At 38.5% G+C, this 27,144-nt stretch overlaps 3 protein-coding genes across 9 annotated transcripts in view; 2 read left to right on the top strand and 1 right to left on the bottom strand.

The window, feature by feature from the left end:
• Positions 1-396: 396 nt before the first annotated feature.
• Positions 397-5,987, top strand: ostm1 (osteoclastogenesis associated transmembrane protein 1). The gene is made up of 6 exons (XM_029462586.1): positions 397-857; positions 1,798-1,912; positions 2,722-2,819; positions 2,900-3,010; positions 3,595-3,760; positions 4,868-5,987. The coding sequence occupies exons 1-6, from the start codon at positions 468-470 to the stop codon at positions 4,921-4,923; spliced, it is 936 nt and encodes a 311-aa protein (XP_029318446.1). The 5' UTR covers positions 397-467; the 3' UTR covers positions 4,924-5,987.
• A 1,947-nt stretch (positions 5,988-7,934) lies between these two features.
• Positions 7,935-19,756, top strand: drc1 (dynein regulatory complex subunit 1 homolog (Chlamydomonas)). Its single transcript, XM_029425844.1, has 17 exons — positions 7,935-7,965; positions 11,936-12,038; positions 12,686-12,779; positions 14,043-14,170; positions 14,316-14,499; positions 15,385-15,522; positions 16,076-16,162; positions 16,299-16,421; positions 16,538-16,665; positions 16,766-16,900; positions 16,992-17,418; positions 17,559-17,648; positions 17,729-17,851; positions 17,931-18,073; positions 18,756-18,905; positions 19,019-19,121; positions 19,645-19,756. Exons 1-17 carry the CDS (start codon positions 7,935-7,937, stop codon positions 19,669-19,671), a joined length of 2,214 nt encoding a protein of 737 aa, XP_029281704.1. The 3' UTR covers positions 19,672-19,756.
• Positions 19,757-19,821: 65 nt separating this feature from the next.
• The window catches only part of otofa (otoferlin a), a 66,748-nt gene continuing 59,425 nt past the window's right edge, over positions 19,822-27,144 (bottom strand). For 2 of the 7 annotated variants that reach the window (XM_029462974.1, XM_029462975.1), the window contains 5 exons: positions 26,657-26,898; positions 26,386-26,564; positions 25,887-25,987; positions 25,234-25,421; positions 23,569-23,702 (listed from right to left, as the gene is read on the bottom strand). In XM_029462974.1, the coding sequence (XP_029318834.1) occupies positions 25,241-25,421; positions 25,887-25,987; positions 26,386-26,564; positions 26,657-26,898 (703 nt within the window). In that variant the 3' untranslated portion in view covers positions 23,569-23,702; positions 25,234-25,240. Of the gene's footprint in view, positions 20,075-21,818; positions 23,703-25,233; positions 25,422-25,886; positions 25,988-26,385; positions 26,565-26,656; positions 26,899-27,144 lie in introns of those variants that run through there. The other 5 variants (XM_029462970.1, XM_029462976.1, XM_029462971.1 and 2 more) reach the window with 4 other exon arrangements.

Genomic DNA, 27,144 nt, shown 5'->3' with positions numbered 1-27,144 from the left:
ATCATCATTATATTGTATACTATTATTTTTTTGAATTATGTATTATTATTATTATTATTATTATTATTATTATTATTATTATTATTATTATTATTATTATTATTATTATATACCACTAGAGAGTGATTTTTTCGGAACAAGATGCACTGTTATTGATGAGGGTACATTTTATTTTCCCAGTAAAAGTGGCAAAAAGTACTATTAATAGAAGGCTTTGTGAGGGGAAACCCATACATGCCTACTTTAATATAATACTTAAGTATAGCACTATATACAACATAATATAATAGTGTAAACTTTAAAAGTTAAATTGTATACTTTAAATAGAAAAGTTACAGTACTGAGCTGAGTGATGTACTCTCGCGAGATTCCAGGCCGTCACATGATCACGTTGGGAGAAAACCAGGAAATCATGGGTTGTGTGTAGAGCAAGAGAAGGAACAGATATTTGAACACCGTTTTTGACCATGTCTCTTTACAGAAACTGGTCGTTTTTGCTTTTGTTAGTATTAAATATTTATGCTGTCGGTGGAGTAAACCTCACTGCTTCAGATTCAGCGGATACACGGAAACAAAGCTCGTTTTTGAGTCCTGCTGCTGCTGTTGTTTTGGTTAACTCGCCTGTGTTTAAAACGCCCGATGTGGACTCCCTGTTCTCCCTCAATCTGCTGTCGTCCTTCCCAGAAGACCTGGAGATCAGCAACTACTGCAGCGAACTGCTTCACATCTTCGGGCAGCGGTATGTCTCCTATGTGAACTGCTTGGTGACTGCTTCCAGACCTGTCAAAGTCTGCCAGAAGTGCTTCGCCAACTATGGCAGCCTCATTGAAATCTACAAGAACATATCATCAGACCAGGTACGTGCCCAAATATAAAGTCATGTTCTGTGTTTTAGTTTGCAGTAAACTGTCTGCCTGCATAAAGAGCACAGGCCTTGTTTGTGCGCAGTTGTCTCACGAGTCACGAGTCTTGTGATGTGTCTGACTGGTGGTGATGAATTAGAGGAAGCACCACTTCATCTGCTTGACATGCTATCAATATCAAGCTGAGCAACACATTTTATTTGTCCAAATGAAATAGAAACTTTAGCTGTATAGTAGGCATGGGACGATATGCAATTGTGGAATAAGTATTCAGCTTCTTTACTAATGTAAAAGTGTAATATTATTCAGTTGTTATCAGTAACAAATATAGACAATAGCATTATAATGTTGTAGTTTTTAGATACTTTCTGTACCACTGGGTAGATAAGTAATATTGTACTGCATCATATTATATAAGCATATCAAGTTTGAATGTAATACGAAACTAAAAGTGACAAATTATTGTAGTGGAGTAAAAAGTACTCCTAAATGTAGTGGAGTATAAAGTAGCATATAATGGAAATACTCAAGTAAAGTACAAGTACCTCAAAGCTGTACGTAAATGTACTTAGTTACATTCCACCACTGACAATATGAACATTTTACGTCACCACCCATCATAGATAAGAAAATGTGTTTTTTTTATTGAACATCCTTTTTAGTGAATAACAAACAATCTTAAATAATCATAAATCATAAATAAATATATATTTTTTAAAGAGCAACATTTTGCCACTTTTTTTGCATGATAGTTCCTGTATTTTTTAAATGAGGCTCGATTTATTTCTTTTATCTACCATGATAGTCACTCATGTGAGGATATTCATAATTATCCCCATAATGGAAATTCACCACGATGAGCTTATTGTGAGTGCTTTTTATTGATTATATAGATACTGTAGGTGCGTGATAAAGTGTTCCTGTGTGTCCTCAGATGGGTCCTGGTAATACGAGCTGCAGAGACAGCCTCCTGCGCAGTGATCGGCTGATGCTGATTTATCTGCTGTACAGCAACCTGGAAGGCATTTGGGGCAAATCAAGCTGTGCCAGTAAGAATTCTGCATGGATTTAAACTAATCATATCTGAATTGGAATTGTTATACGTGTCTAATTTAGAATTTGTGCCTTTTTATTTGAACTTCTGACATATATGGGTATGCATTGGACCACAGAGGTCAGAGTGCAGGGTCAAGTAGAGGCCGCATTTTGTTAGGGTGCTTTAATTAGAGCGGGCAGTGGTCACCCTGGATGTTGCAGCAGAGATCAAACATGTGACTCACATTTAGTTGGATAGACTCTTCAGCCATCAGGATACCCAGTATCACCCATAGCAGCTTGATCATTGCATCATATTTGGTGGATCTCCCCACTGCCAGTAGGAGAACGTGAGACTATTTTGTTATTGTCAATTTAATTGATTATTAATTTGGTTTAGTTTTTAAAATGTCAGAAAATAGTGAAAAATGATGTCATCAAATAGCTTGTTTGATACGGCCAGTGCATCAAAACGCAAAGATATTCAGTTTACTATCACATGCAGTAAATGTTCACTAATGAGAAGGTGAAACTATGGAATCTTCTTCTGAAACAAATCATTTATTATCAAAATAGTGCAGTTTAATTTCCTGTCATTCAACTAATGAATGAATCTAGTAATTGTTTTAGCATTAGTTTGTTTCTGCATCCATGTTTTTGCTAAAAGTGAACAGTAAGCAGGAGTAATCATTGTTTGTATTGTTATTATCTCTAAATCTCTAAATGAAACCATCACAAAACGCAACGGCATCTGAGTTAATTTGTCTACTTTTATAGATTTAACAGACCTAACTGCTGCTTGTTTTTCCCTCCTGTTGTGCAGACTGTATCACTAAAGAATTCAAGAGCCTGACCAATGACACGGTGTACTACATGAACGCTGTCAACCAAACTCTCACCTGCTTTGAGAAGTATCAACAGGTACGCCATAAGTTAGGTGATCATGTCTGTCTATTATGAGTTTATGTTCAAAAGTTAACAATGATGTCTGTCCTTCACAGGGGAACCACACAGAGCTGTGCAAAAGCTGTAAGAGTACATACAAAGACCTGAATGAGCTGTACAGCAGAATGGAGACGAATCACACGATGTGTATCGACATAGAGGATGCGGTATGTGTGTGTCAAGGATTTTCAGAACTCCTCTTTAAGATGGGAAGAGAGAAAGCTGCGCCCCCTAGAGGAATCTGCGAAGGGTCTTCACCAACTTTCAGCTGGTGACAAGATAATGTGTTCTGGAAATGCTTTTGTCAAGCCCAAACAATGTGTCAAAAACACATAACAAAAAATGAAGGATTAAAGGTCAGAGACAGGAAGTCTGTCATAAGTTTCTGTTTTAGCTTCGATTGTGAAATTAGAGGTTCTTTCAATTTAGTTTGCTCTTTACAAACATCTAAATGGTTTCTGAGTTCATATTTCAGGCAATGATAAGAAAAACTGTGTGAAGAAAATTGCAATTGGATCTTTGATTCAGGAATATGATCAGACATGCAAGAAACTAAAAATAAATAAAAGCTGCAGGATTATGCTCCTGAATCCTCTCCCAGCCTTTTTTCAATAAGAACTGCAAGATGTTGTCGACTCCCTGAATACAGTAAACATTTGAGCACAGAAACCTAACGGGGTTGAATTAATAATGTCCCATAATTGTGCTCAGCTGAAGTTTATGTTGAGTTTGGCACCTTGCCTCGTTTCAGATGAATGTGACTCGCAGACTGTGGAGTAAGAACTTCAATTGTTCCTTCCCCCGCGAGGAGACGGTGCCTGTCATCGCCGTGTCCAGCTTCATGCTCTTTCTGCCCATCATCTTCTACTTGAGCAGCTTCCTTCACTCTGAACAAAAGAAACGCAAGCTCATACACCGTGAGTAACCAGCTTAATTCGCCCATTGTCACACAGAGAGATTTTTTCGACGGAGTTTTGAGGGGTTTGGGGTCTTTGTGGAGGGAGGGGGGGGGGCGGGGGTAGGGTGTGGGGGCTGACCGACTGTGATAGTGGGGTTTGACTAGGAAGCAGGGGAGGGGGGTGTTCTAGGTTGTTCTAAAGCATGGTGGGGTTGCCTCCTGCAAACCTCTGGATCATAGACGAGGTTGGAGGATTTATTGTTGTTGTCTGTGTTGGTGGATGACGGTTGCCTCGAAGGATCAGAGGTTGTTTCCCAAGGTTGGGGAGGATGGGAACTTTTTTCATTTAGGAGGAGGGTGGAGGGGGGGTTGTGACGCTCAAGGACACATTGGGCCTCATACAAGAACCACTTGTACGAACAGATTAGTTCTTAAGTAGCACGTTCGAGTGATTTGAGAGAACTTAGTTACAATTTTGTCGAAATTTCCCCGTGATTCAGACGTTACGCACGATTCATATACAGCTCAGGTTCTCACTTCTTTTAAGGGAAATGTATTAGAAAGATATTTGCATATTCTCAGTTATGGATTTGTTGGATACAAATGTTACCTATGAACTATTATACGTTCAATATTTCAAATATTCGTTAAACTATGATGCGTTTTTGTAGAAAGAAAATCAGTCGCATCCCCATCGACCGCCTCCCATCATGGTTTTTTATCATCTAACTTCACGTCAGACCATTCCCTCTTTAGCTCTGCTCTGAAAAGTCATCATTGGAGGTTAATGTGGTTAATGTGACTCCTGATACTGCTAAATATGTTATGTTTCAATTGTCAACAACAGGACTAAATGCCCTGTGCTGTGAAATAGGTCCTTTTTTACTCTTTTAATAAAAAGAATTGTGAATTAAATTTGCCCATAAATAGAGCAGAACAGGTCGCTTTATATGGCAGTTTATGGGCGATAAGACTAGTCACAATATTCTTGCACGAGGACTTTAACTAACATCTTGTACTTTAATTTCTAGAATAACTCAAAAATAAGATGGCAAAAGGCATTCAACTCCTCAAATGGTACTTTTTGTCTTTTCTGTAGAGTAATGTAAATTCTGTTTCTTCACAGCCAAACGGGCAAAGTCTTACAACACTCTGATGAACATTCAGGACAAACTGAGCTGAAGAGGAGACGGGTGAAGGACAGCACTCTTTTATCAGAAGTTACAACCTGGGAGAAGATTCGACTCCTTCGTCTTGAATGTCAAGGACTCGACGGCAGCGTTCCCCGTTTGTTTTCACAGGATGCTGCGATATGGATTAGTATTCAGAGGACTTCAATGAGCTAGATAAATGAAAGTGAAAGTAAAATGCTTTGCGCACATTGAACATTTTTGCTTTCATATCTTTAAAATATTAAAAGTAAATGGTTTTGCAACACACAACAAAAATGTGTTTTGAATCGAAATATATTTAACTTTAAAAAAAACTACTAATCAGGTGGTTGTTAATGTTGCTGCACAGATCCTGTCCTCGCCTTCCTTTCAACTCGTGTGTGTGTGTGTGTGTGTGTGTGTGTGTGTGTGTGTGTGTGTGTGTGTGTGTGTGTGTGTGTGTGTGTGTGTGTGTGTGTGTGTGTGTGTGTGTGTGTGTGTGTGTGTGTGTGTGTGCGCGTGTGCTATTTAAGGGTTGAGAAATGGGTTTTTCTGTCTCTAATGTATGTCCAGAAGTGAGCTGCAAAAAAGGAAGCACTTGATGTCCATTAGTGGTGACATGTATCTGCTGTAAGAAGAGGAGGTGCACATCAGTGGGGTAGGAGTAAATAAAGACCTAACACACGTAATGTAAGAGCACTCCAGAGTACCACACTGTGATGTTGCCTGTTTTCCAGTCACTGTTTTTTTGGGTTGCATAAAGCTTTTTATGTGCTTTGTTGTCGTTTTCCACTGATGTTTAACTTAATTTGTAAAGGGGTTTCTGACCGCTCATGAAAGTGAAACTCGTGTCTTTTAGGATAAATTAGTGTGCATTCGCTGTGAAGTAATGTAAACCATAATTTCTTATGCATAAGCGCAAATAAATACTTTCACGTCAGAAACAACCTACAGAAACATGTGCTATAATTAATAGTTAGTGAGTTTATTTACTCAAGGACTCTATTAATGCACATTATTACCTAAATATTTATATTTTATATGTATACTTCTTCTTCACTACATTTTCCGATTGAAATATTTATATACATTTTACACCATTGCATTTATTTGACAACTTCTACTTACATTACAGATTCACTAAATAATGCTCCTCACATGTTAATGTATCTGCCTAATTAGTATTTTTAAGTAGATTTAGCTAATGTTACCTCTGCTTTGAATACAGATCTGTTGGAGTATTTAATATTGTTGTGTTGCTAAATACACCATAGCTGTGACTGCAGTTACATTATGTCTAATGAGCCCATGTTGTATTGTGGTTAAGTCTGTTTCTTCACATAGTAATGACCCTTGTTCTCAGGTTACATGGCCTTGTGTTTCTTGCAACGAGGCTTTTCCTCCGTCATTAGCAGCTAATCTAGATGTGGGATAAAGATACTTGGCCGAATAATCGCAGCAATACATCCGTTAAACTCCTTTGGCTTTTTGGTCTTGTGGAGCGCAGCCACTGCTGGCCATCAGCAGGTCTAAGAGCCTTACGGATATGCCGAGTCATATGATCGTGTTGCGGCCAGCAGAGCGGCTAAAAACACGGGGCTTTTGGCATTTGCACTCCCGCACAGTGAAGTGTGTTGAGCGGCTCGTGTGCGGCGCGGCCCCGGAGCTCAAGAATGACAGCTTTTGATTCCCGTTAAGCCTCGGTGCTTTCCGAGGCAAAAAACCGGGTCCGTAAAGCGGGGCTGAAAGTCATGAAAAGCTCGTGGCAAGATGGACCGGAGGACGCCACGTGAATAAGAGAACCGATTGGAAAAAAACTGTAGCCCCTCCGGGATTAAGCGAATTACAGTCAGAAGTATTCAGAGTAGTAATATCACAATACAAAAAATACCGTACAGAAAGTAAAAGTCTTCAAGTATTGACATACAAATGTTCTTGAGCCTCAAAGGTAGAAGTAGTTATGGGGAATGGCTCCATTCAGTGTGCGTTATTAGACTATTATTATTATTATTATTATTATTATTATTATTATTATTATTATTATTATTATTATTATTATTATATATTGCATAAGCCTAAACAGAGAATGAATGATGTAGATTTGCTGATCTTTGGTGTTTGAGCTTTTCTGTGCAGAATGATGTGGCTTTATGTGCAGAGTTTGACACTAGAAGTGCTTTTTGTGCACGACTGGTTTGTAAGCCAATCATGGATCAATATGCAACATGCAGAAGTGGGATACACGTTGTATCTAATATTTGCATAGTCATAGTTTGGGATACCTCACTTTAGAAATACCTCATTACAAGTAAAGGCATTTAAAATGTTACTTTAATAAAAGTAAAAAAAAGAATTGTATAGCAAGATTAATTCAAAGTACCCATTATGTAGATTGGGCCCCGTCATTGTTTTATTATCAGATTATTTGATCATTATTAACTACTTTAATGTTGCAGCTGGTCAAGGTGGAGCTAAATACTACTTAATGCACTTTTTAGGTAGTTTAATCTCTGTTTTATATGTTAGAACAATATTCCCCCCTGAAATGTAAGCGGAGTAGAAGTATAAAGTAGCAGAACATGGTCTAAATTATATTTAAGTACTTGAGTAAATGTACTTAGTTACTTTTCAGCCATTGCTGTTGTGTGGTTGAATTTATAACAATGAATCATGTTGCATAAGCTGATAATCTTTTATGTGTTAGATATTAATCTGTAAAGTAAACAAAGCTGTCAAAAAACATAAGTGGATTACAAATTACAATATTTTCATCTGAACTGTAGTGAAGTTGCATCATATAGAATTCAAGTACCTCCAAACTGTAGCTAAGTATAATACTGGATTACATGTACTTAGTTACTTCCCATCACTGTTTGTAGCCAAGGTCCATATCTTATCATTAAATCATTATATCACATAGCGGAGAGGCGGCAGGCGGACCTGTGTATGCAGATGCTTTTATAAAGCAAATTAACATATTTAAATCAATTTATTTAAAATTCTCACATTTACACCTGGCGACTGCAAAACTCACCAACACAGATGCTCCAGTTAGGAAGTCAGGAAGTGCCTGGTGAGTAAGTTTGTATTTTCTAGATGTTTGAGTGTCAACAGGCTTAATATCCTAATCTTTGGTCTCTTATACTTTACCTTGAGGTTTTGTTATAGGTCAGCGAGTCTTTATTGCCACTGTGTAAAAGAGAGATGAGGATTTCTGTTTAGTTAGCTGCAAGAAGAACATTTTTCATTTGAACTGATGTGTCACATGTGCACACTTTTACATGCTTAAATAGCCACATAATTACATTTATTGTTGTATATGGGCTACATTTCGTGTGTTTTCTTGGCCACAGTTTATGATACAATGCAACACTAAAGGCAGTCGGTTTACCCTCTCGCTGAACTGACTGCAGTGCAGCAAAAAAAGAAAGAAATCCACCAGTAATCATAGCCTAATGCCACACATAATTATTGTACACCTAATCCACTCACAGCGCTTTGATACAAAATGAAAATGACTGTGAGAATAATAAATCACTGTAAGTGTTACAGTTTATGTGGAAGAAATCAATTTGATTTTGTAAACTGACTCACATCTGGATCTCGATAAAAGTGGGAATGAAATGTGCTGAAAGGTTTGTATAAGAAGTTTACATATTGACTGCTAGAATTGACAGTGTCTACACACTTGCAAAAATAAATTATTATGGCAGTTATTGCATAATACATTTACATTCAAAATGGTTAGAAATTAGCATTAAATGTAGACGTTGTAGCATAGTGTCTAGTGCCTAGCGTCATTTTTATGCAATAGTCCTAAATGCAAGTGCATTTAGTAACCAAACAAAACAAAACAACTTTAACTAACCAACCTCATTTAGTAGTTAATTCCAGAAAGAAAGTTAGCAAGTTACTCATCGTCTAAAAACGTCTTCAGATGTTACATAAAATCACTGTGTGGTGCCAAATGATCAATTATGTGCCACACTTTCTTTTTACTAAAATGCAAACATTATCTCTTGAAACCAGACCTTAAAATTGTGCAACCCTTCATTCCTTCCTCTTGTGTTCTCTCGGTAATGTGTAAACTTGTTAGCTGACTTCTGTGAAGCTGAGGAGGGAATAAAAGCAGGCATGTTGACGCACGATGGCTGAAGCTGAACCGAGGATTGTTGTTGTTGTTTGAGCGGCTAAATGATGACACAAACCTTTCCTCAGACCTTGTTTGATCAGAATGTAAGACTGTAAGAGACTGTGTCTGTGGAGGTCATTTCTCTTCATGTAAAGGCGTCTTTGTCTTCAAATCTGCATCTGTGTTTGTCACCGTCCCTCGCTCCTTCTCAATTCTTAAAGGTTAAAATTGTGCAGCTAAACATTTAGAGGCAACAGGGTTCGGTTGGGGATAAAATGTGTACGCTTGTTTGCGATAGATGCTCCAGCAAATGGCAAAAACATACTTTTCTTTGCACAAGTTACCTTGAGACAAGGCCAGCACATTTCATGTTTGATAGAAGAGTAGTCTGAATCTGACCTTTTTTTTATTTTTAACTATATTTTTATTAAAAAAAATTCTAATTCTTTTTGTCTGTTTTGTTCTTTGACAAGGTCACAGCCTCCTCTAGACTAAATGCCTTTGAGTTCTCTGCTGTCCTCCACTCTTATTTATTCTGTGCTGTGCATCCCATGTTACGAAGCAGCGAATGTCTCCTTCGTTATAGCAATATTAAGAAACTGTTAGTCAGGACTTAAGTTGTTATGCAACCCCTCCCCACCAACACTCTAAGCTGTCAGTTAGTTAACTGGCTGAAGGTCAGGCTTAGATTATGCACCTCTCAACCCCTTAGCAATGAATATGATGCTTTGTTGAAGAAGGAGTAAACATATGCCCCTGGGGGTAGGAATTAGCAGACACACACACATGCACCCTCTCTCACAGAGCATATGCAGAGTGAATGGGGCTTATTATACACCTGCGAGTGGGGTCAAAGTCTGTCAATCCCTAGCTTATGGTATTATAATAGATTATAGAATCACTCTCTAATGGCAGTCATTCAGTTTGTAATCTCGGCATCTTGATGCAAAAGCACTCAGCGTTCCAGCTAAGGGTCTGTTGAAAATAAGGCCTTCTCCTCATTCATCCCTTACTTCCCCCCTCTCACAAAGGTCTTATGACAAGTCAGCTGTTGGTGACATCAGAGATGTTGGATCATATGTCAGAAACCTTTGCTGGCTGACTTACATCTCTTGTGGCTGAGCAGCAACTGAGGCCACTTGAGGCCAAAAGAGAGGCGAGGTGCCCCGGGGGGGCGACGGCGAGCCTGAGGGCTGCCAACAGGAAGAAAGGGTAGGGGGGCGCTCCTCAGGGCAGGAACATCTGACCCATGTGTGGGTTTTGTTTGTGTGGACGACCAGAGAGTGCCCATCTTGCCATCAGCTTGAGAAGACATTTATCATTTGTGTTGAGTGTGTGCCTGAATTAGAAGTCTGGATTCTGTGCATGTGACTGACTGGGTTTCTGGTTTTGAGACATGGCTGCTAAATCTGCACGTGTTGTAAAACATTTTCTTGACATGAAATGAGACGTTTGAAGGATTTTAGTTTGTGGAACCTGAGTTCGAATTTTGATCACAAGACAGTAGCACCACCTACAGTCAGCTTCTGAATATAACAGCAAAGGTGCAGCTCATACATGTACATGTAAGTGTGCCTGGGTTTTTTTTTTTGCGAATGCAATCAATCATAATCAATTCATGTTATTAACCATACCATCTACATTCATTATGCACTGGTTTTGTTCAGAATTGTGATTTTTTAAAAATATGTTTGAGATAAGTTATCATGATTTTTGCAGATAATAAATTCCCCTTAAAAGATTATTGTTTTTGCTTTGTTTTTGACAGATACATATATATTTTGGTCTTGAGCTTTGTTATCTTATGTTGAAAAACTTGCATTAGGTATTTAAAAGTAGACTTGCTAACCTAATTTGTAGCTGCCAACTGTTGACTAGGATTCAGCCTTATGCAAAACAGTAGTATAGCTTCATAATTGTGAAAAAGTTATTGCAGTTTTCAGTCATTTTATATGTTACTTACAACGTTTTTCCAACAAACAGTATTTAAAGTCCAGGTTGTCTTTGAACATGTACCTCTCCTGTAAATATGCTATGTGTTAATATTTTTGTTGTTGTTGAGAAAACAATATTGGTGCTGTACAGACTAGATGTCTTGATGTATGTAACTTCTAATAACCACTGAGAAGTTTAGAAACCTGTTGCTGCCACTAGATGGCAGCCACGTGCCATAGATGTTTTTTCATCAGGACAGTCAACCCTGGAAATGTGTCTTATGTACAAATCTCTATTTTGTTCTACTTTTTTTGTTGACACTAAGTGCGTACAGTACTATACAAGACTATTGCACGGAGCTTTTTAGAATCCAATTTCAACAGTAGGTTAAAGATTACTGGGAAACGTCAAAACTGTTCAAAGCTGCAGTACACAGAAAAAGGATATGCACATGTATGTATGTATGTATGTATGTATGTATGTATGTATGTATGTATGTATGTATGTATGTATGTATGTATGTATGTATGTATGTATGTATGTATGTATGCAGCACATATATTTGTGTAGCAATGTGTTGGATGTACTGTAAATAGACAAAATTACATCCAACAACCCAGCAACTATAAAAATAAATCCTGCGTTATAGTTCAGTAAAGAACAACACATTGTACGTACAGTACGTAGCACCATAGATGTTTATGGCATATACACATATGTCTGACAGATTTTGATAAATGAAATGACCATTTTGCATTTGATGGCTCAAACGATGAAATAATCTTTAGAAGTTGCCTATTTCTATTTAAATAGTTGTCTTTCAAACGTCTTTATCTTGGATGATTTGGGTTTACGAGCGGTACTTGAAGGCAACACTCTGGTGGCTCTGTCGCCATAGCAATGTTACCAAACAGACCGCGGCGACCTGCTCCTTTGTTTTCTCTTCATCACTACAGTATTTAACAGTTTATATCAGTAACTTTTACACAACATACTCTGAATGTGGAAGAAGTTGATAAGGATCCAGAAGGGTCGTCTGAACTCTCTGTGATGTCCGAAATTCAAGAGGCTAACAACGGGTGAGTCGGCTGGTTAGTTACTGGGAAAATTCGCTTAGAAGCCTAACGACGAGTAAAAGTAAAAAAACAAATATATTTTTTAATGACACATGGACTATTTGTAATGATGTATTATTATTTTATTATTATTATTATTATTATTATTTTTTTAATTATTATTATTATTATTATTATTATTATTATTATTATTATTATTATTATTATTATTATTATTATAATAACCTATGGGATAATACAATTCAATTCAATACATTGCAGTTTTTCTTCTTACAAAAGTAGGTATAGGCTTCAGGAAAGACCACAATCAATGTCACCATAACAAATTAAACACACAAAAAACGAACAGACAAACAACAAGAAAACAAAAACATTATTAATAGCTGTTTGTTCTCAAGCATATATGTAATGAAAGGTTACTATACATTGCTAAATTTATCCTTTTTTTGGATGTTTTTTATCTTCAATAATTGTACTATTAAAAAAAAAAAGGAGGGAGGGGTAACCTACTTCCAAATGAGTCAAATTAGGCTTTTGGTTCAAACATAAGGGATGCAAATTGCCTGTGCCCTAGGACTGTGTTAGAGGATTTTGGATCTATGTGTTTTTCATGCTTAGTTTTAATTTGACTGCTAACTGTACACATTCAGGGTCTCCACACAGGAGGGTGAAGAAGACCCCAGTATGGAGGTCCATGAGGAGTTTAATAAGCCTCAAGTGGAGGAAGAGGAGGAGACTGAAAAGGTTTGTTTAGTTTCCAAATCCTTCGGTGTCCATGGCCTATCTACAGTAATTTCATTAAGCAATGTACTAAGCAAAAGTCACAATTCAATACTTTATTGCTGTATTACTCACTCATAAAGCACATTATACATAAAACAAACTATAAAACAGATGGGTAATATCCATACCCATCAAATAATGGGTTAAATACAATCCAACACATAAGAGCACCAAAGATAAATCACTAGCACCTGTAGGGAAATTAGCAGCAACATCAAACTCCACTAGACAAAGTGCTACAACTCCATTAAAAACATCTCTCATATTGCACAAGTAATTAACGTGCAGTGCTATGTTAGTAGTGTAAAGGAGGTGGACAGCTTCAGGATATGAGCGGATCTGGAACCTGGATGTTAATTCCTCTTAGAGTTTTGTGAGAGGGAAGGAAATTAAGGTTGTGAGCCAGGTGAGAGAGGTCCTATAAGACTTTAAGGCCCTCCATTTGTAGTCTAGCCTTTTAGATTTCCCCCAGGAGTGAGAGATCACGTCCAATATCTTTCTGGATGCAGTACGCACCACTCTGTCCAGCTGTCTCCTGTCCTCCGCTGACAAGTTATTGCGTAGGTGACGATGCTCTTCACTGCTGCCAAACCGTCCCTCCATATGCCACATTTTTCAACCTTCTTAAAAAGAAAGCCTCTGGTGTGCTTTCTTGAGAATAGCAGTTCTCTCATTTCAGGAGGACAGTGTCACTCCCTGCAATTTGTAGCCGTCCACTTGTTGAATTTCGTTGTTGTTGTTGTTGACTGAGGGTGTGTGATCCTCACAGCTTCTGCGAAAGCTGATGTATCTCAAGTATTCAATTGAGTCATTTAATTTGACATTAATTCAATAAAGTCCAAGACTTACAGTTCCCCGTAAGCCATAATTTGACATTTAAAAAATAATTAAAGTGGCTACTTAATGTGCAAGTGCCTTTGGTCTTTTAATATTTTCCAGAGACTTTCAAACTATTTTGCCTGATTGTTCCAGCTCTTACTTGAGGAGGAGTTCGTACATCAGTCTAGACTTGACTTTGCATATGTGGAATACTGTTGCTTTAACAATATCATGAAATAAACATAGGATTGTTTATGACATAACATCATACTTTCCATGACCACCAAAAATGGACAATAGGTGATATTAAGTTATGTATTAGATATTGGTTATATTATTGTTATTATAGTGAGCTACTATTTTTACTTGAGTGCAATTTCCTGACACTGTCCTTCTTTATGTCAGCTGATCCCTCCTCAGAGGATGATTGACCTGCAGAGAGATTTGACGACATTAGTGACCAACATCCAAACTGCAGCTGACGCCAAAGAGTCGATGCGAAGGACGGAGGTGGAGGAAGCTTGCAGAATAAGGTAATTCTTTTATTTTATACATTATTATCTCCTTAACCACTACCTTACCTTTGTCCTAAACCAACACCCCTACCATTTTACTTTTTTACATCCTCCACACCATCTTCTCTCCTGTTTGCCACCATCTTTGTCCTTCTTGGTCCAGATTGGAGCGGCTGGAGAATGATGTAAAATCCAGCCAGGAAATATTTGAGCAGATCACCATAGGGTGGTCCATATCTCAGCAGAAGACCATCCCTCAGGAGATCCAAGAGGCCCTGAACAACCAGCAGCAGTTATGTGCTGCTCTTATAGAAGACAAGAAAAAACTCATAAATGACCTGCAACAGGTAAATCTATCTATCTATCTATCTATCTATCTATCTATCTATCTATCTATCTATCTATCTATCTATCTATCTATCTATCTATCTATCTATCTATCTATCTATCTATCTATCTGTCTGTCTGTCTGTCTGTCTGTCTGTCTGTCTGTCTGTCTGTCTGTCTGTCTGTCTGTCTGTCTGTCTGTCTGTCTGTCTGTCTGTCTGTCTGTCTGTCTGTCTGTTCTGTCTGTCTGTCTGTCTGTCTATCTATCTATCTATCTATCTATCTATCTATCTATCTATCTATCTATCTATCTATCTATCTATCTATCTATCTATCTATCTATCTATCTGTCTGTCTGTCTGTCTGTCTGTCTGTCTGTCTGTCTGTCTGTCTGTCTGTCTGTCTGTCTGTCTGTCTGTCTGTCTGTCTGTCTGTCTGTCTGTCTGTCTGTCTGTCTGTCTGTCTGTCTATCTATCTATCTATCTATCTATCTATCTATCTATCTATCTATCTATCTATCTATCTATCTATCTGTCTGTCTGTCTGTCTGTCTGTCTGTCTGTCTGTCTGTCTGTCTGTCTGTCTGTCTGTCTGTCTGTCTGTCTGTCTGTCTGTCTGTCTGTCTGTCTGTCTGTCTGTCTGTCTGTCTGTCTGTCTGTCTGTCTGTCTGTCTGTCTGTCTATCTATCTATCTATCTATCTATCTATCTATCTATCTATCTATCTATCTATCTATCTATCTATCTATCTATCTATCTATCTATCTATCTATCTATCTGTCTATCTATCTATCTATCTATCTATCTATCTATCTATCTATCTATCTATCTGTCTATCTATATATACATCCTTCCATCCATCCATCCATCCATCCATCTATCCATCTATCCATCTATCTATCAACAGGAGCTGAAAAGTGGAGATGACCGCTATGTTAAAGACTTGAGGAAGCAGGCAGAGGAGCTGGACCTGATGATGGAGCGGATGGAGGAACAGATCACAACCCTGATAAAGGCCTATAGGGAGGAGCTGGCTCAGATTGAGGTAGGAGGACATGGTCGGGGTCAAAATGAGTCGAGTCCATTTTAATCTGCAAATGGGAATCACATGGATGGGGCTTATTGCATAATTGTCCTGATAAATAGTGTCTTAACCTTCTGGCTCACAGCACAACGTTATGGATGGCAAGGATCCCCTGACTTTTCCTCTAGTGCCACCATGAGGTTTACATTTGTGGTTTTGCGTGAAATGTCTCAAAACTATTGGATGGATTGCCTTGAAATTTGGCAGCCCACACTCATTCATGCCCCCCTCAGGATGAATTGTACTAACTTTGGTGATCCTCTGACTTTCCATCTAGCATCGTCACCAGGTCTGCAAAACTGACTTTCCCATCAGCCTCAGCTGTGCTTTGTGTTTATTGCTAAATGTTAGCATGCTTAACATCAGCTTGTTAGCATTGTCATTGTGAGCATGTTATGCTATAGTTAGCAATTAGCTCAATGCACCGCTGTGCTGCTAGCATGGCTGTAGACTCTTGTTGATGCCATAAGCTAATTGTCATTCTGACTAAAGTTTGCACTTGTGTTGTTTGAAGAGAGTTCACCAACAGGAAAGTGAAATCTTACTCACAAGAGACGAGACTGAGTGGGATAAACACTTGAAGAATCTTTGTGACGAAGAGGTCAGGAAAACTGAAATAAAGAGCACACGCAGACACACATGCAGACTCAACCTTTCGTGTTATTTCATCTTAATTCACATCTTATATCTTACACATATATCAACTCTGTATCTAATGATATCTAATCTGTTTCTAGCTGGAGAGGCTGGCGCAGAGGAATGAGAAAGTGAGCGAGTATGAAGCGGTGATTCACAATCTGATGTTGGAGACTACTGACAAGTACTGCCTCATCCAGACAGAACAGAATACAAAGTTTCAGGTTTGCAGAAATATCAAGATGCAGTTGCCTTGAATAAAACGTTGCAAAAATCTCAATTTGTGACAAACAAAAGCCCAGTGTTGAAGTGTCCCTCTATAACGTTCTTGCCTCTGCAGATTATAGATCGAGAGCAACAAAAAACAAAGGCCGACAACATTATCTTGAGGATAAATATAATAAAGCAAACGGACTTGGTGGCAGTACGCAAATTCAGCCTGACCAATATGAAGAGCAGGATTTACAGGTAGTACACACACACACACACACACACACACACACACACACACACACACACAGTTATGTTAAATTCACTCTCTGGTACTCGGGCTGGCTTTGTGTTTCAGTATGGAGACCCATATAAAAAACATGGTTAGTAAGTATTCCATTGAGAGGAACAAGTTTAACAAGAAGTGCCGCGATTTGTCCAAGGACTACAAACGCAACATCCTGCAATATGAACGCATACAGAAGAAAATCAAGTGAGTATTAATCATCAGTTTAAAGTAACACTGACATACAGTACGATCGAACGATTTCTTTACACCTCCACCCTTCCTTCCCTTCATGCAGGCACTTTGCAGTCGCTGATGCCAGAACATTTGAGGAGATGTGGCTAATGATGGAAGCAGAGGTGAAGCAACTAGCGGAGAGCGTTCTGGTCATCGACTCGCAGATCTGCAAGCAGCACCTTGGTTTAGCCTGGCAGCGACCTCCCATGGAGTTCATGGAGCTCTCTGGTCCCGTCCAGCCTCAGAAACAGGTCTGGAGGCCTGGCGGCCAGGCGGTCAGCCAGCTGTTTCACACCCGGCAGGCTTTACAGGGCAGTCAGAGGATGATGGACCTCTCAGTCGGGCCGAGGCTGGAGACTGACAGCACAGACATGGAAATGTACAAGGAAGGGACAGCGGTGCAGAGTGTGAGCGGTGCAGAGGTGCACGAAAGGAAGCTGCCGATGGAGACACTGAAGAAAGTGATGGAGCTGCTGTGTGACGAAGCGGTGAGAAGTTACAAACTTACTTATTTTAAGCCACACCATGATCTTTGACTAAACCTAACCAAGTAGTTTTTGTATTGTTTTGTTGTTTAAACAACATTAACAATATGTTTAGTAAAATTCTTCCCTTCCTTCGATCTCAGGGCTTCCTGATGGAGGATACACTCCTGAACCTGCTGGCTCCTCTGGAGAAGGAAGAGCAGACTGTTGTGAAGCTGGGCTCTCTCCTTTTTGTGAGTTCACGAGGGTAATGCATCAGTGTGTTGCTGGACTGTACGGAGAAAATACTGAACATGTTATTTTTCTCTTCTAGGCTTTTGGCATGGAAGAGGAGGATGTGCCCAAGTTGGCTGCTTTCTTATTAAATTACAAACATCAGCAGAGAGAGCAGACTGAGGTGAGGAAGGACAGAGATGAGATGCTTGCGCAAAATATGGCCTTGAGTCTTTGACAAAAAAGATGATTGTAATTAGACAACTAGTATTTCTTTGTTTTGTTCTGTGCCCTGCAGGAAGTTTGTGTTGAGTCAGGGTGAATCCAGTAACAAGGAGGAGGAAGTGGAGACCAAGTCTACGACTCGTGTGACCTCTGAACTCATTGATCCTAACTATGTTGTGCCTGCTCTAAGAACTTTCCTCCAGCAGCATGTGAGGTCCAGGTAAGTCCATATTTACCCCCTTGTGTGTCACTTTTAAAAAGTTTCTCTTTGACGACAAAAAATATTAATATTGTTTTTTCCCACTTTCACTGAGTTAAATATTTTAACCAACATGCTTATCATCAGTCCTGATCATAATCTCTTAATATCCATTCAGAATTTTAACCCTTTCAATGCCAGTTTGTTTACATAATACCTCTGTAAATGAAATTATTTTCTTTATGCTCTTTTATATCTCTTTATATGAGATATGTCCATGATTAGCAACATAATTGATTAATTGAACAGATTTAAAAAAACAAAACTCTCACTTGTTACCTTAGAGGTAAAGCATGTTCCCGTCCTAAAACTGCTATAACAATATTATAAACAATATTATTTTCCACTTTTACTGGGTTTTTTAACCAACTACACTCTGATCATAACTACCAAATATTTATTAATATTCAGAATTTAACTTTTTAAATGTTTGTTTACATAACGGCACCGTTTGCCACAAACATTTAATTATTTTTTGTTTACTTAATACTAGGGGGATATGTTTTGTCATAGTCTGAAATATGTTAATGATGATCAACAACATTGATTGGACTGTCTATGAGATATAAACATGAAATGATGTGACACAATAGTCTTTTTCTATGAATATTTAATGCTAACGTGTTCCTGGTGCTTTTTTAAGGGAGAGCTCAGCCTGCCAACATCACAGTTTTCAAGTAGAAGCCCGGGACACTTCACAGGATGAAGCCTACTGGGAGAGTATGGGCAATATAATCTCTGAAGACAAAATGAAACTCTGGGATGCAGCGGAGAACACACTAAAGCAGTACCAGTGAGTAACAACCATACACACACACACACACACACACACACACATACACACACACACACACACAACAAACATCCATCTGAACACAAATGTTTTGTCTTTCTGTTTGTTTCCAGCGCGGTGATGACAGACATCTCTGAGCTCGTCCCTGAGATCCAGAGTCTGAAGCAGCAGAACACAGAGCTGCGGATGTTGCTGCAACAATCTCTCAACTCAAAGGTATGTTCATGTATCTGTTATGTATCTGTTATAGTTTTCTTATGTGTAACACTGTTTTCCAGATATTCATTAAGTCTGAGGAATGAGGGATTCCCTAACAGTAGTATAGAACAAGTAAAAACAGCATGGTACTGTAAAGTGGTGCGCTTAAAATAATTTATAGAAATTCATTGTATAGGCTTTACTATTTCAACAATTAAATCTGACATATTTTATATTTAAAAATGCCTTGAATTTGCTTATTAATATCATTTTCTGCTTTTCTTCGTCACATGAGTAGAGAATTAAATATATTTGGTGTTTGGTTTGGTGTGCAAAACTAACACATTTTTTTCACTATTCACTGGAATTTTATAAATCTAATGATTAATCATGAAGATAATCAGAAGATTAAACAACAATCAAAAATAATTGTTAGCGGCAGCCTTAGTGTATTAAAATAATCCAATCTCTAAATGCAAGAGTACAGAAATGAACGTGCTTCTTCTTCAACATCCTCCATCCGACATCTTTGATTCAACAGGTCAGCAGAGAGGTGAAGAAGCAGTAATCCAAACTCAACCTGGAATCAGCAGAATTAGGACAGTGTGCGCAAAATGATATATATTCACTGTAAAATAAAAATTCTATTAAATCATGTTGTGGTTGCAGTTTTATTTTTTTCTACAGTTTCAGAAGAAAATCCAACAATTAACTGCAATGAGTAAGACACACAGCAGTTCATGTGGGATACAGAAGGTATGCAAAATAGTACAGTACAGTGATTTTATCCAGCGGTGTTGAAGAGCTTGTGGCTGAGCTCTGAGGGGACGGAGTATAAGAGCAGAGCCAAGAAGAGCAGAGCCAGCACGGCAGCCAGCAGCAGCACACAGTGCAGCCTGTAGTGCCTCCAGGCCAGGATACACATCGTCCTCAGCGGGCTCAGCAGCCACGACATGCTGGTACTGGGACGACTGCACAGAGAGACTCAGAGATTAAACAGCTATCATTGACTTCCATGCAAAGAGTACTGAAAAATATGCCTCTTAAACAAAGGAAAAAAGACTGATATGTAGAGTTGGAAGTAACAAATTCACTCTTGTTGCTGTAATGTTCTTTTGTGCACTAAAATTCAGTAATTCTACTTTTACTCAAGTATTTCTTATCTCAAGTTTCGTACTTCGCTACATTACAAGTCACATCCATAATAGAGTAAAAAATCTTATTGTAATCATAAGTCATATTATTTAGATTACATTTTTAAATATGATTTATTCTGAATAAAGACTTTTTTATGACATACTATACTATGAATTTATTTTGGACTTTTTTATGAAATTCCTATGGAATACTGTACTGTGACATAAAACAATGTTTTTTGACATATACTGACTTTATTGTAACTTTTTATGGTATATTATACTATGAATTTCTTATGATATTTTCATGACATACTATATTATGACCTTTATGATTTTTTATGAAATAGTATACTATGACTTTTTTTTACGACATCCTATATTACTACTTTTTAATGAAATTATTACTATGAACTTTTGAATTACATTTTTATTTTATCCTATAATATGAATTTTTAATGACATTTTGCTGGAACGCTTTACTAAAACTTTTTATTATGACTTTTTTATGACATACTATACTGGGACATTTTTGGCTTTTTTATGACATTTTTATGGCATACTATACTGTTTTTATTATGGCATACTATACTATGTTTTTTTATGCTATATTATACTATGTTTTTATGATATTTCTAATAATATTTCTATGGCATACTTTTATCTTTTTATGACATTTTAATGACAGCCTTAATAATGCATCTATCTCAATATTAGATTCAATTGGGTTCAGTCAGAATGTACATGAACCAACTCACTGTCTAAACCACACTCTGGACCTTGTTCTGGGATATGGTGTTGAAATTGAAAGTTTATCAGTGTGTCCACATAATCCTCTTTTATCAGACCATTTTTTAATAACTTTTGAAGTCCTGTTACTGGACTACAAGCCAGTAGGCAAAATATCCTACGCTCGATGTTTATCTGAAAGTGCTGTGACTAAATTTAAGGAAGTGATTCCATCAGCACTTAATTCAATACCAGGACTCAATATCAATATAACAGAGGACTCCAATGCTAACTTTAGTCCCTCCCAAATTAATCATCTTGTTGATAGCGCTGCAGCCTCACTGTGAATAACACTCGACTCTGTCGCTCCTCTAAAGAAGAAGATCATAAAACAGAAAAAGAAAGCTCCATGGCTTAATTTACAAATTCGCAAACTAAAACAAAAGTCGAGAAATCTTGAAAGTAAATGACGTTCCACTAAACTGGAAGAATCTCGTTTAGTCTGGTTAGATGATCTTAAAACGTATAAGAAGGCTCTCCGTAATGCCAGAGCAGCTTATTACTCTTCCTTAATAGAAGAAAATAAGAACAACCCCAGGTTTCTTTTCTGCACTGTAGCCAGGCTGACAGAGAGCCACAGCTCTACAGAGCCTTCTGTTCCTATATCTCTCAGTAGTGACGACTTCAGGATACAGCGGCACGTGTATTGACAAGAACAAGGAAACGGGATCATATTACTCCTGTATTAGCTGCTCTACACTGGCTCCCGGTAAAACACAGAAAATTATTCAAAATCCTTCTCCTTAAAATATTGTTTATAGCTGCTTTAACAATTTTAAACATGTCCATGGAATTCAGTTTATTTCAAATTGCCAAGAGACAAAAAAAAACATTGCACACATTTCAACAGATATATAAACAGAAATTCATTGTAAAAACAGGCAAGTTTAGTGCAAAACAATAACTCTGTAATCGGTGAAACACAGAATCACAAACAGAGACTCCAACACAAATCAGGTCAAGCACAGGCAAATTTGAAAGAGAGCAACGGACACGGCAAACAACGCCATTTGATATGGAGAGGGAGCCAGAGTTTAGAGAATCAACCCCAGACCACCACTACACTCAAGTGCACTTTACCAATATTCCCATGAAATCATCTTTACATTATCTGTAATGTGAAAGAGAGCTTGTGATTTGGAGAGACAGTCATGCCAACACACACGACCTCTGTGGTCAGTTATCACAATGATGCATGCATATTGACAAATAAGTCTACATGTTGGTAGAAAACAGTAATGACCTTGAAGTATTTGTTGCTTCTGAAGACGTTTCAACCAAACGTAGTCAAAATATATTTTCAAATAATTATTTTATTCTCTTTTCTGATAATTATTTGCGACGAAGTTTGACCCAAGTCTGGCTTTGTTGCTTTGATCCAAAAGATTTAAAATTTTAATATTACAGTTGAACTAAACCCTGTGGAGTGCTTTTTATTATTTATTTAATTAATTTTTAAGCAATTTTGTTAATATTGGATTTCATTAGGAAAATAGACATCTTTATTTTTTGTTTCTTCATTATTATTCTTGAAGTGTGCAAAGACTGCAAGAGCTATAATAGCAAAAATGGTAACGCCTTGCTTTAATCCACCCGACTCAGCATTTACACGCAGTATATAAACGTTGAACAAATGTAATTAAAAGCATCTATAAGTGATGATTAATGAATCTGTCAACATGTAATACTCATCTTGTAGGCACCCATAAGTGAAGGCTGGTGTATAAACAAATTATAAAGGATATTATAGTAAAACACAGGTGCAATTATATAAAATATTAAATGTTTTCAAGTTATAATTGTTGACAAATTGTATATATGTATTTTTTTTAACCCTAAATATTTATATAGTGCGTACAAATGCTAAAAAAGGAGGGATAGAGCAAAGTGTTACAAAACACATATTTCATTTGTTCCATATTACCTTAAATTAACAGCAGACATTTTAGCAGTAATGGGAGATCTAACAGCATCACTTGAAATGAATGTCCACGCAATCGTCTGACCACTGACCCAACACTCCTATTTAACTTAATAAATAAATAAATAAATAAAAAGTAGTATGAACAGATAAATAAACATTCATTGTCCTGTAACATTGCTTGGAAAGAATATTACACTTTGTGGAAAACGATTGCTTTCTAGTCAGTTCAAGGATGGAGTCCAGATGCTGAGCATTAGATTTGTTATGCTTGCTGCAGATTGGATGGAGGATTAGACAGTTTCTCTCATGATTTGCAGGGGAAAAAGTCATTTTGGTTGGTTTCTGCCAGAGCGAAGGCGGAAGGTGGCGAGCTGCATGTGACGATCAGAATGGAATAGAGAGCAGAAAATAATGCAATAAGACTTGTAAAAAGCGCTTTCACCCTCCCTGTGGGTGCGACTCCTCGTACACTCCTCCTGGTCCAGCATCTTCTCTCTGCGTCTCCCGCAATCCCCCCGTCCATCCATCCGGCTGGCCACCCCCCCCCTCCCTGTCCTCCCAGCAGCCTCTCAGGCCCCCAGCAGCTTCTTGACAAGGTAGCCCGGCATGCTGTAGAGGAAGAGGCCCAGCATGATGAGCAGCAGCATGGCCAGCACAATCTTGATGATCAGCCACTTGTAGCGGTTGCACACCAGGTAGCGGATGGCTTTCAGTGGGCTCAGGAACCACAGGAAGGTGGTGTCTGGGCGACTAGATGGAGGGTTTTTTTTTTTTTAGGAAGAGAAGATTTGGTGAAGAAGGCATGCAGGTGGATGGAAGAGTTAATGTAGTGATGGTGGATGGAGAAAGAGAGAGAGAAATGGGATGAATCATGGGAGGAGGAGGAGAGAGAAAAGCTGGCATTAGTGGTTAGTCGGCTGCATTGCATTTATGAGTTGTTTTACAGCATGCTCACGTTTCTATCAATGATGTTTCAGAGCACCAGAAGTAAGCCACCACTAGTAAAAGCAGAACAATAAAGAAAAACATATGCACAAAGAATATGTTGATAAAAATGAATGGATGATTGACCAACAGCTCCAAACACAGATGTTTGTTTCTTTAACCAGACATGGCACCTCTGAGCGGATTCATGTTTTCACTGTCAATCATTTAATTATATTTTGAGTTTGACTCCATTTCTGGTTTGTGTCATGTCATCATAAACACAACGTATGCCCATGAGTACTTTTACATGCACATCAGTGTCCATTGATCTGGTTTTATCATATTCACGATAGGGATGAGCATGAGAATATAGTATTGCATAGTATTATAATATTGTTAGGTTGTTAAGCTTTAGAAAATAAAACCTACAGCTCACAATAGTTTGTGTCCTTGAGTGTTTGTATGATATCTGGATACCGATGAGGATCTGCTGTGTTGTGGTCAGACTAATATAAATCTCTGGTAATAATACAGAAGAGCAAGAAAAGAAAAACAAAGATGGCTGCCGTCTTTCGTTCAATGTAATAAAGAGCTGCAGGAATGACTTGGAATGCACGTCCGGTTCCCTCGTCTCAAAAACTATTTCTTTTGAAGCCTGAAATAAGGTCTGCAGTTAACTCAAGCTTCAGAGATTTTATTGTTTTATTCGACGACATAAAACATGCCAGTGAACGCCCTTCTCGTGATTTTCTGAAGCTTCCATGTGTCTTAAAAACGGCGACAACTGACTACTTAACGGTAGTTAGTTTATATACTGCCGATAGCATTTACACTTCAAAAGTCACAAAAGTGGTTAAATGTGTGAAGATTATTCAAATGAACAATAAGTGTAACATAACGTGTGCGATGCTAACTTTTGGGGTCGGCCTACAAAACTCGAATATTTCATTACATCGCCAAAGCACAGGATCTTTCATCCTCACACGACCAACTCTGTGATCATGATCGTGAACACTTTGCCACCTCTACCATCCATGCTATATGATGTGAATGCAGCATTTGGTGGCTGTCTGGCTCTCCTATGCCCAAAAGAATGGCCGGCATGTTTCCATACAAAACAGTTGGTCACTTATAAGATGTGTAATGGCACTTGGTGGCTAAAGACACTAGCATTGCACAGAGGGGTCGAGACAAGATACAGCAACAATAGACTATTCTATAGCTTTTAAAGACAAAGGAGGAGAGACATAAGAGGAGTAAACAAGAGACAGGAGAGGAGCAGCTACAGGTAGGACAGGAGAATCCAGGAAGCAAAGGGGTTAAAAAGGGACAGCGAGGAGGGGGCGGAGGCTACCAGCGCGTCAGACCCCCAGCATCTTCTTGACCAGGTAGCCTGGGAGTGAGTAGAGGAAGAGGCCCAGCAAGAGCAGCAGCAGGACCAGCCCCAGGACCTTGAGGATCAGCCAGCGGTAGTTGTGCCAGATGAAGTAACGAATGGACTTCAGAGGGCCAAGAAACCACATAAGACTGGTGTCCGGGCGACTTTTCGGAAGGAGTTAGAGAAAGGGAGGGAAGAAAAGAAGGAAGGAATGAAGATGCAGAGGCAAAAACAGGGAGAAAGGGTAAGGAGAAAAGGGGAGTCACACGGACAAAGGAGGGGAGGGGAGAGACAGAGGGAGACAGTTGAGGAGATGGTAGGAGGAGAAACGATTGCGAAAGTGTAACAGTGGCCCTTTGACAGCGCAAAAAGCAGTGCTCTGGTCAAACACGACCAAATCACATCTTTATTAAATATTAAGTTCTGATTAAAAGGTGATTTTTAACATTTGATACACTGCCTTTTGCACTGTGAGAATGATTGTCTTAAAGAGGAGATTAAAGGGACATATGCCACACAACCATCCTCAAATTGTACATGTGAAAAGTGTGTGTGTGTGTGTGTGTGATTGTGAACGTTAGATTCTACAAATATTATTTAGAATAAATGACAATATCTTAACATCTTACTTTGGTTTTTCCAGTGGATCAGGCTCATTCCGTCCCAGTCCTACAGGACTTTTCTCCGCCTCCTCTGCTGTCACCAGATGAAGCTCAGCTTCTACTTTACCCTGCAATGACAACACATGATGCATGTGACATACCCAAAGCATAGAGATATTATGTTTGTAAATGATTTATGAAGTTATTTCGAGATGATGATTTCACATGTGGTGCACGATATGAGGAAAATATGCAATAGTGATATTACATGTGAAGAAATAAACATATTAAAGTGTATTCAGTTCTGCCTTTCTGCTGCTTTCAGTATACTGCTAAAATACAACACATGTCTTGTTGCATAGAAAATTAAAATGCACCAATAAAAAAACCGAATGTACAGTTTTCTACTCTCTTTCAACTAATTCAAAAGCAATCCTTGTGATGTGTTTATCGTGCAAGTTTTGTTTCAAGCATGTTTGTATTGTGCAGCCATAAGCCAAACTGCAGAATTTCTCGACTAACTCACCGTTAACTCCATTTCATCGTTCTCATCGCGAGCTACAAACGGCCACCAGCCCTTCACCCTCTTTTGTTTGAAGATGGAAATGGTGGGCAGCTCATGCTCATTTCGGATCATGTTGATGGAACACTGCTTGGCCGTCTTGGCGCCACGAGGGAACCGGTTTAGGTCCAACTCAATCGCACCTGGGAGTGGTGAAAGTCAAAGACAAGGATGGTGATACTTTGGCTCGGTAGATTAGATGGAAAGTTCTGAAATTGTTCCCGTCAGTCCTCACCCAGGAAGTCGTCAGCAGAGAAGTGATCAGCGTCCCAGACCTGCAGCGTGAGGCGAGGAGGGATCTTATATTCAGTCTCATCCCAGGAGAACATGGACTCCTTCTTGGAGATGACGATCTTCTCCTCAGCCATGAGGTAATCGAAGGGGTAGACAAAGCGCCAGTTAAAGTTTCCCTCACCAGTAAGGGAGTGATAGTGCACATCTGTGTCCTGCTTGTCCTCCTGCTGCCCTTTCAGCCATCTGTGGGAAGAACAATTCAGTCAGGTTGATCTTTAGGATCATTGTTTGGGTGAGTAGAGAGATTTTGTTGTCATGCACTTCTAAAAAAGTCTAACTTAAAATTGCAATTTTCTGTCAGTTACTGAATATTAATTTGGTTGATTTAAACAAGAGCATAGGACATGTTAAAAGTATTAGTCTGCCAACAAGAGAGATGATGCTAATAGGTCAAAATCAAAACACATAATGTGGCTCTCCAAAAGCAAA

The sequence above is a fragment of the Cottoperca gobio genome, chromosome 24 (genome assembly GCF_900634415.1).
Source record: "Cottoperca gobio chromosome 24, fCotGob3.1, whole genome shotgun sequence".
Lineage (NCBI taxonomy): Eukaryota > Metazoa > Chordata > Actinopteri > Perciformes > Bovichtidae > Cottoperca > Cottoperca gobio.
The sequence above is the reverse complement of the archived record's forward strand: the minus strand, read 5'-3'. Positions and strand labels throughout refer to the sequence as shown.

Excerpts from the sequence above, each read along its gene's own strand:
- drc1 (XM_029425844.1), top strand. The coding sequence starts at position 7,935 with ATGCTCCAGTTAGGAAGTCAGGAAGTGCCTG. Across the intron at positions 7,966-11,935 it reads AGGAAGTCAGGAAGTGCCTG|TAACTTTTACACAACATACT; the intron begins GTGAGTAAGTTT and ends AGTTTATATCAG. Across the intron at positions 16,666-16,765 it reads ATGAAGAGCAGGATTTACAG|TATGGAGACCCATATAAAAA; the intron begins GTAGTACACACA and ends TTTGTGTTTCAG.
- ostm1 (XM_029462586.1), top strand. The coding sequence starts at position 468 with ATGTCTCTTTACAGAAACTGGTCGTTTTTGCTTTTGTTAGTATTAAAT. Across the intron at positions 2,820-2,899 it reads GCTTTGAGAAGTATCAACAG|GGGAACCACACAGAGCTGTG; the intron begins GTACGCCATAAG and ends TGTCCTTCACAG. Across the intron at positions 3,761-4,867 it reads GAAACGCAAGCTCATACACC|CCAAACGGGCAAAGTCTTAC; the intron begins GTGAGTAACCAG and ends GTTTCTTCACAG.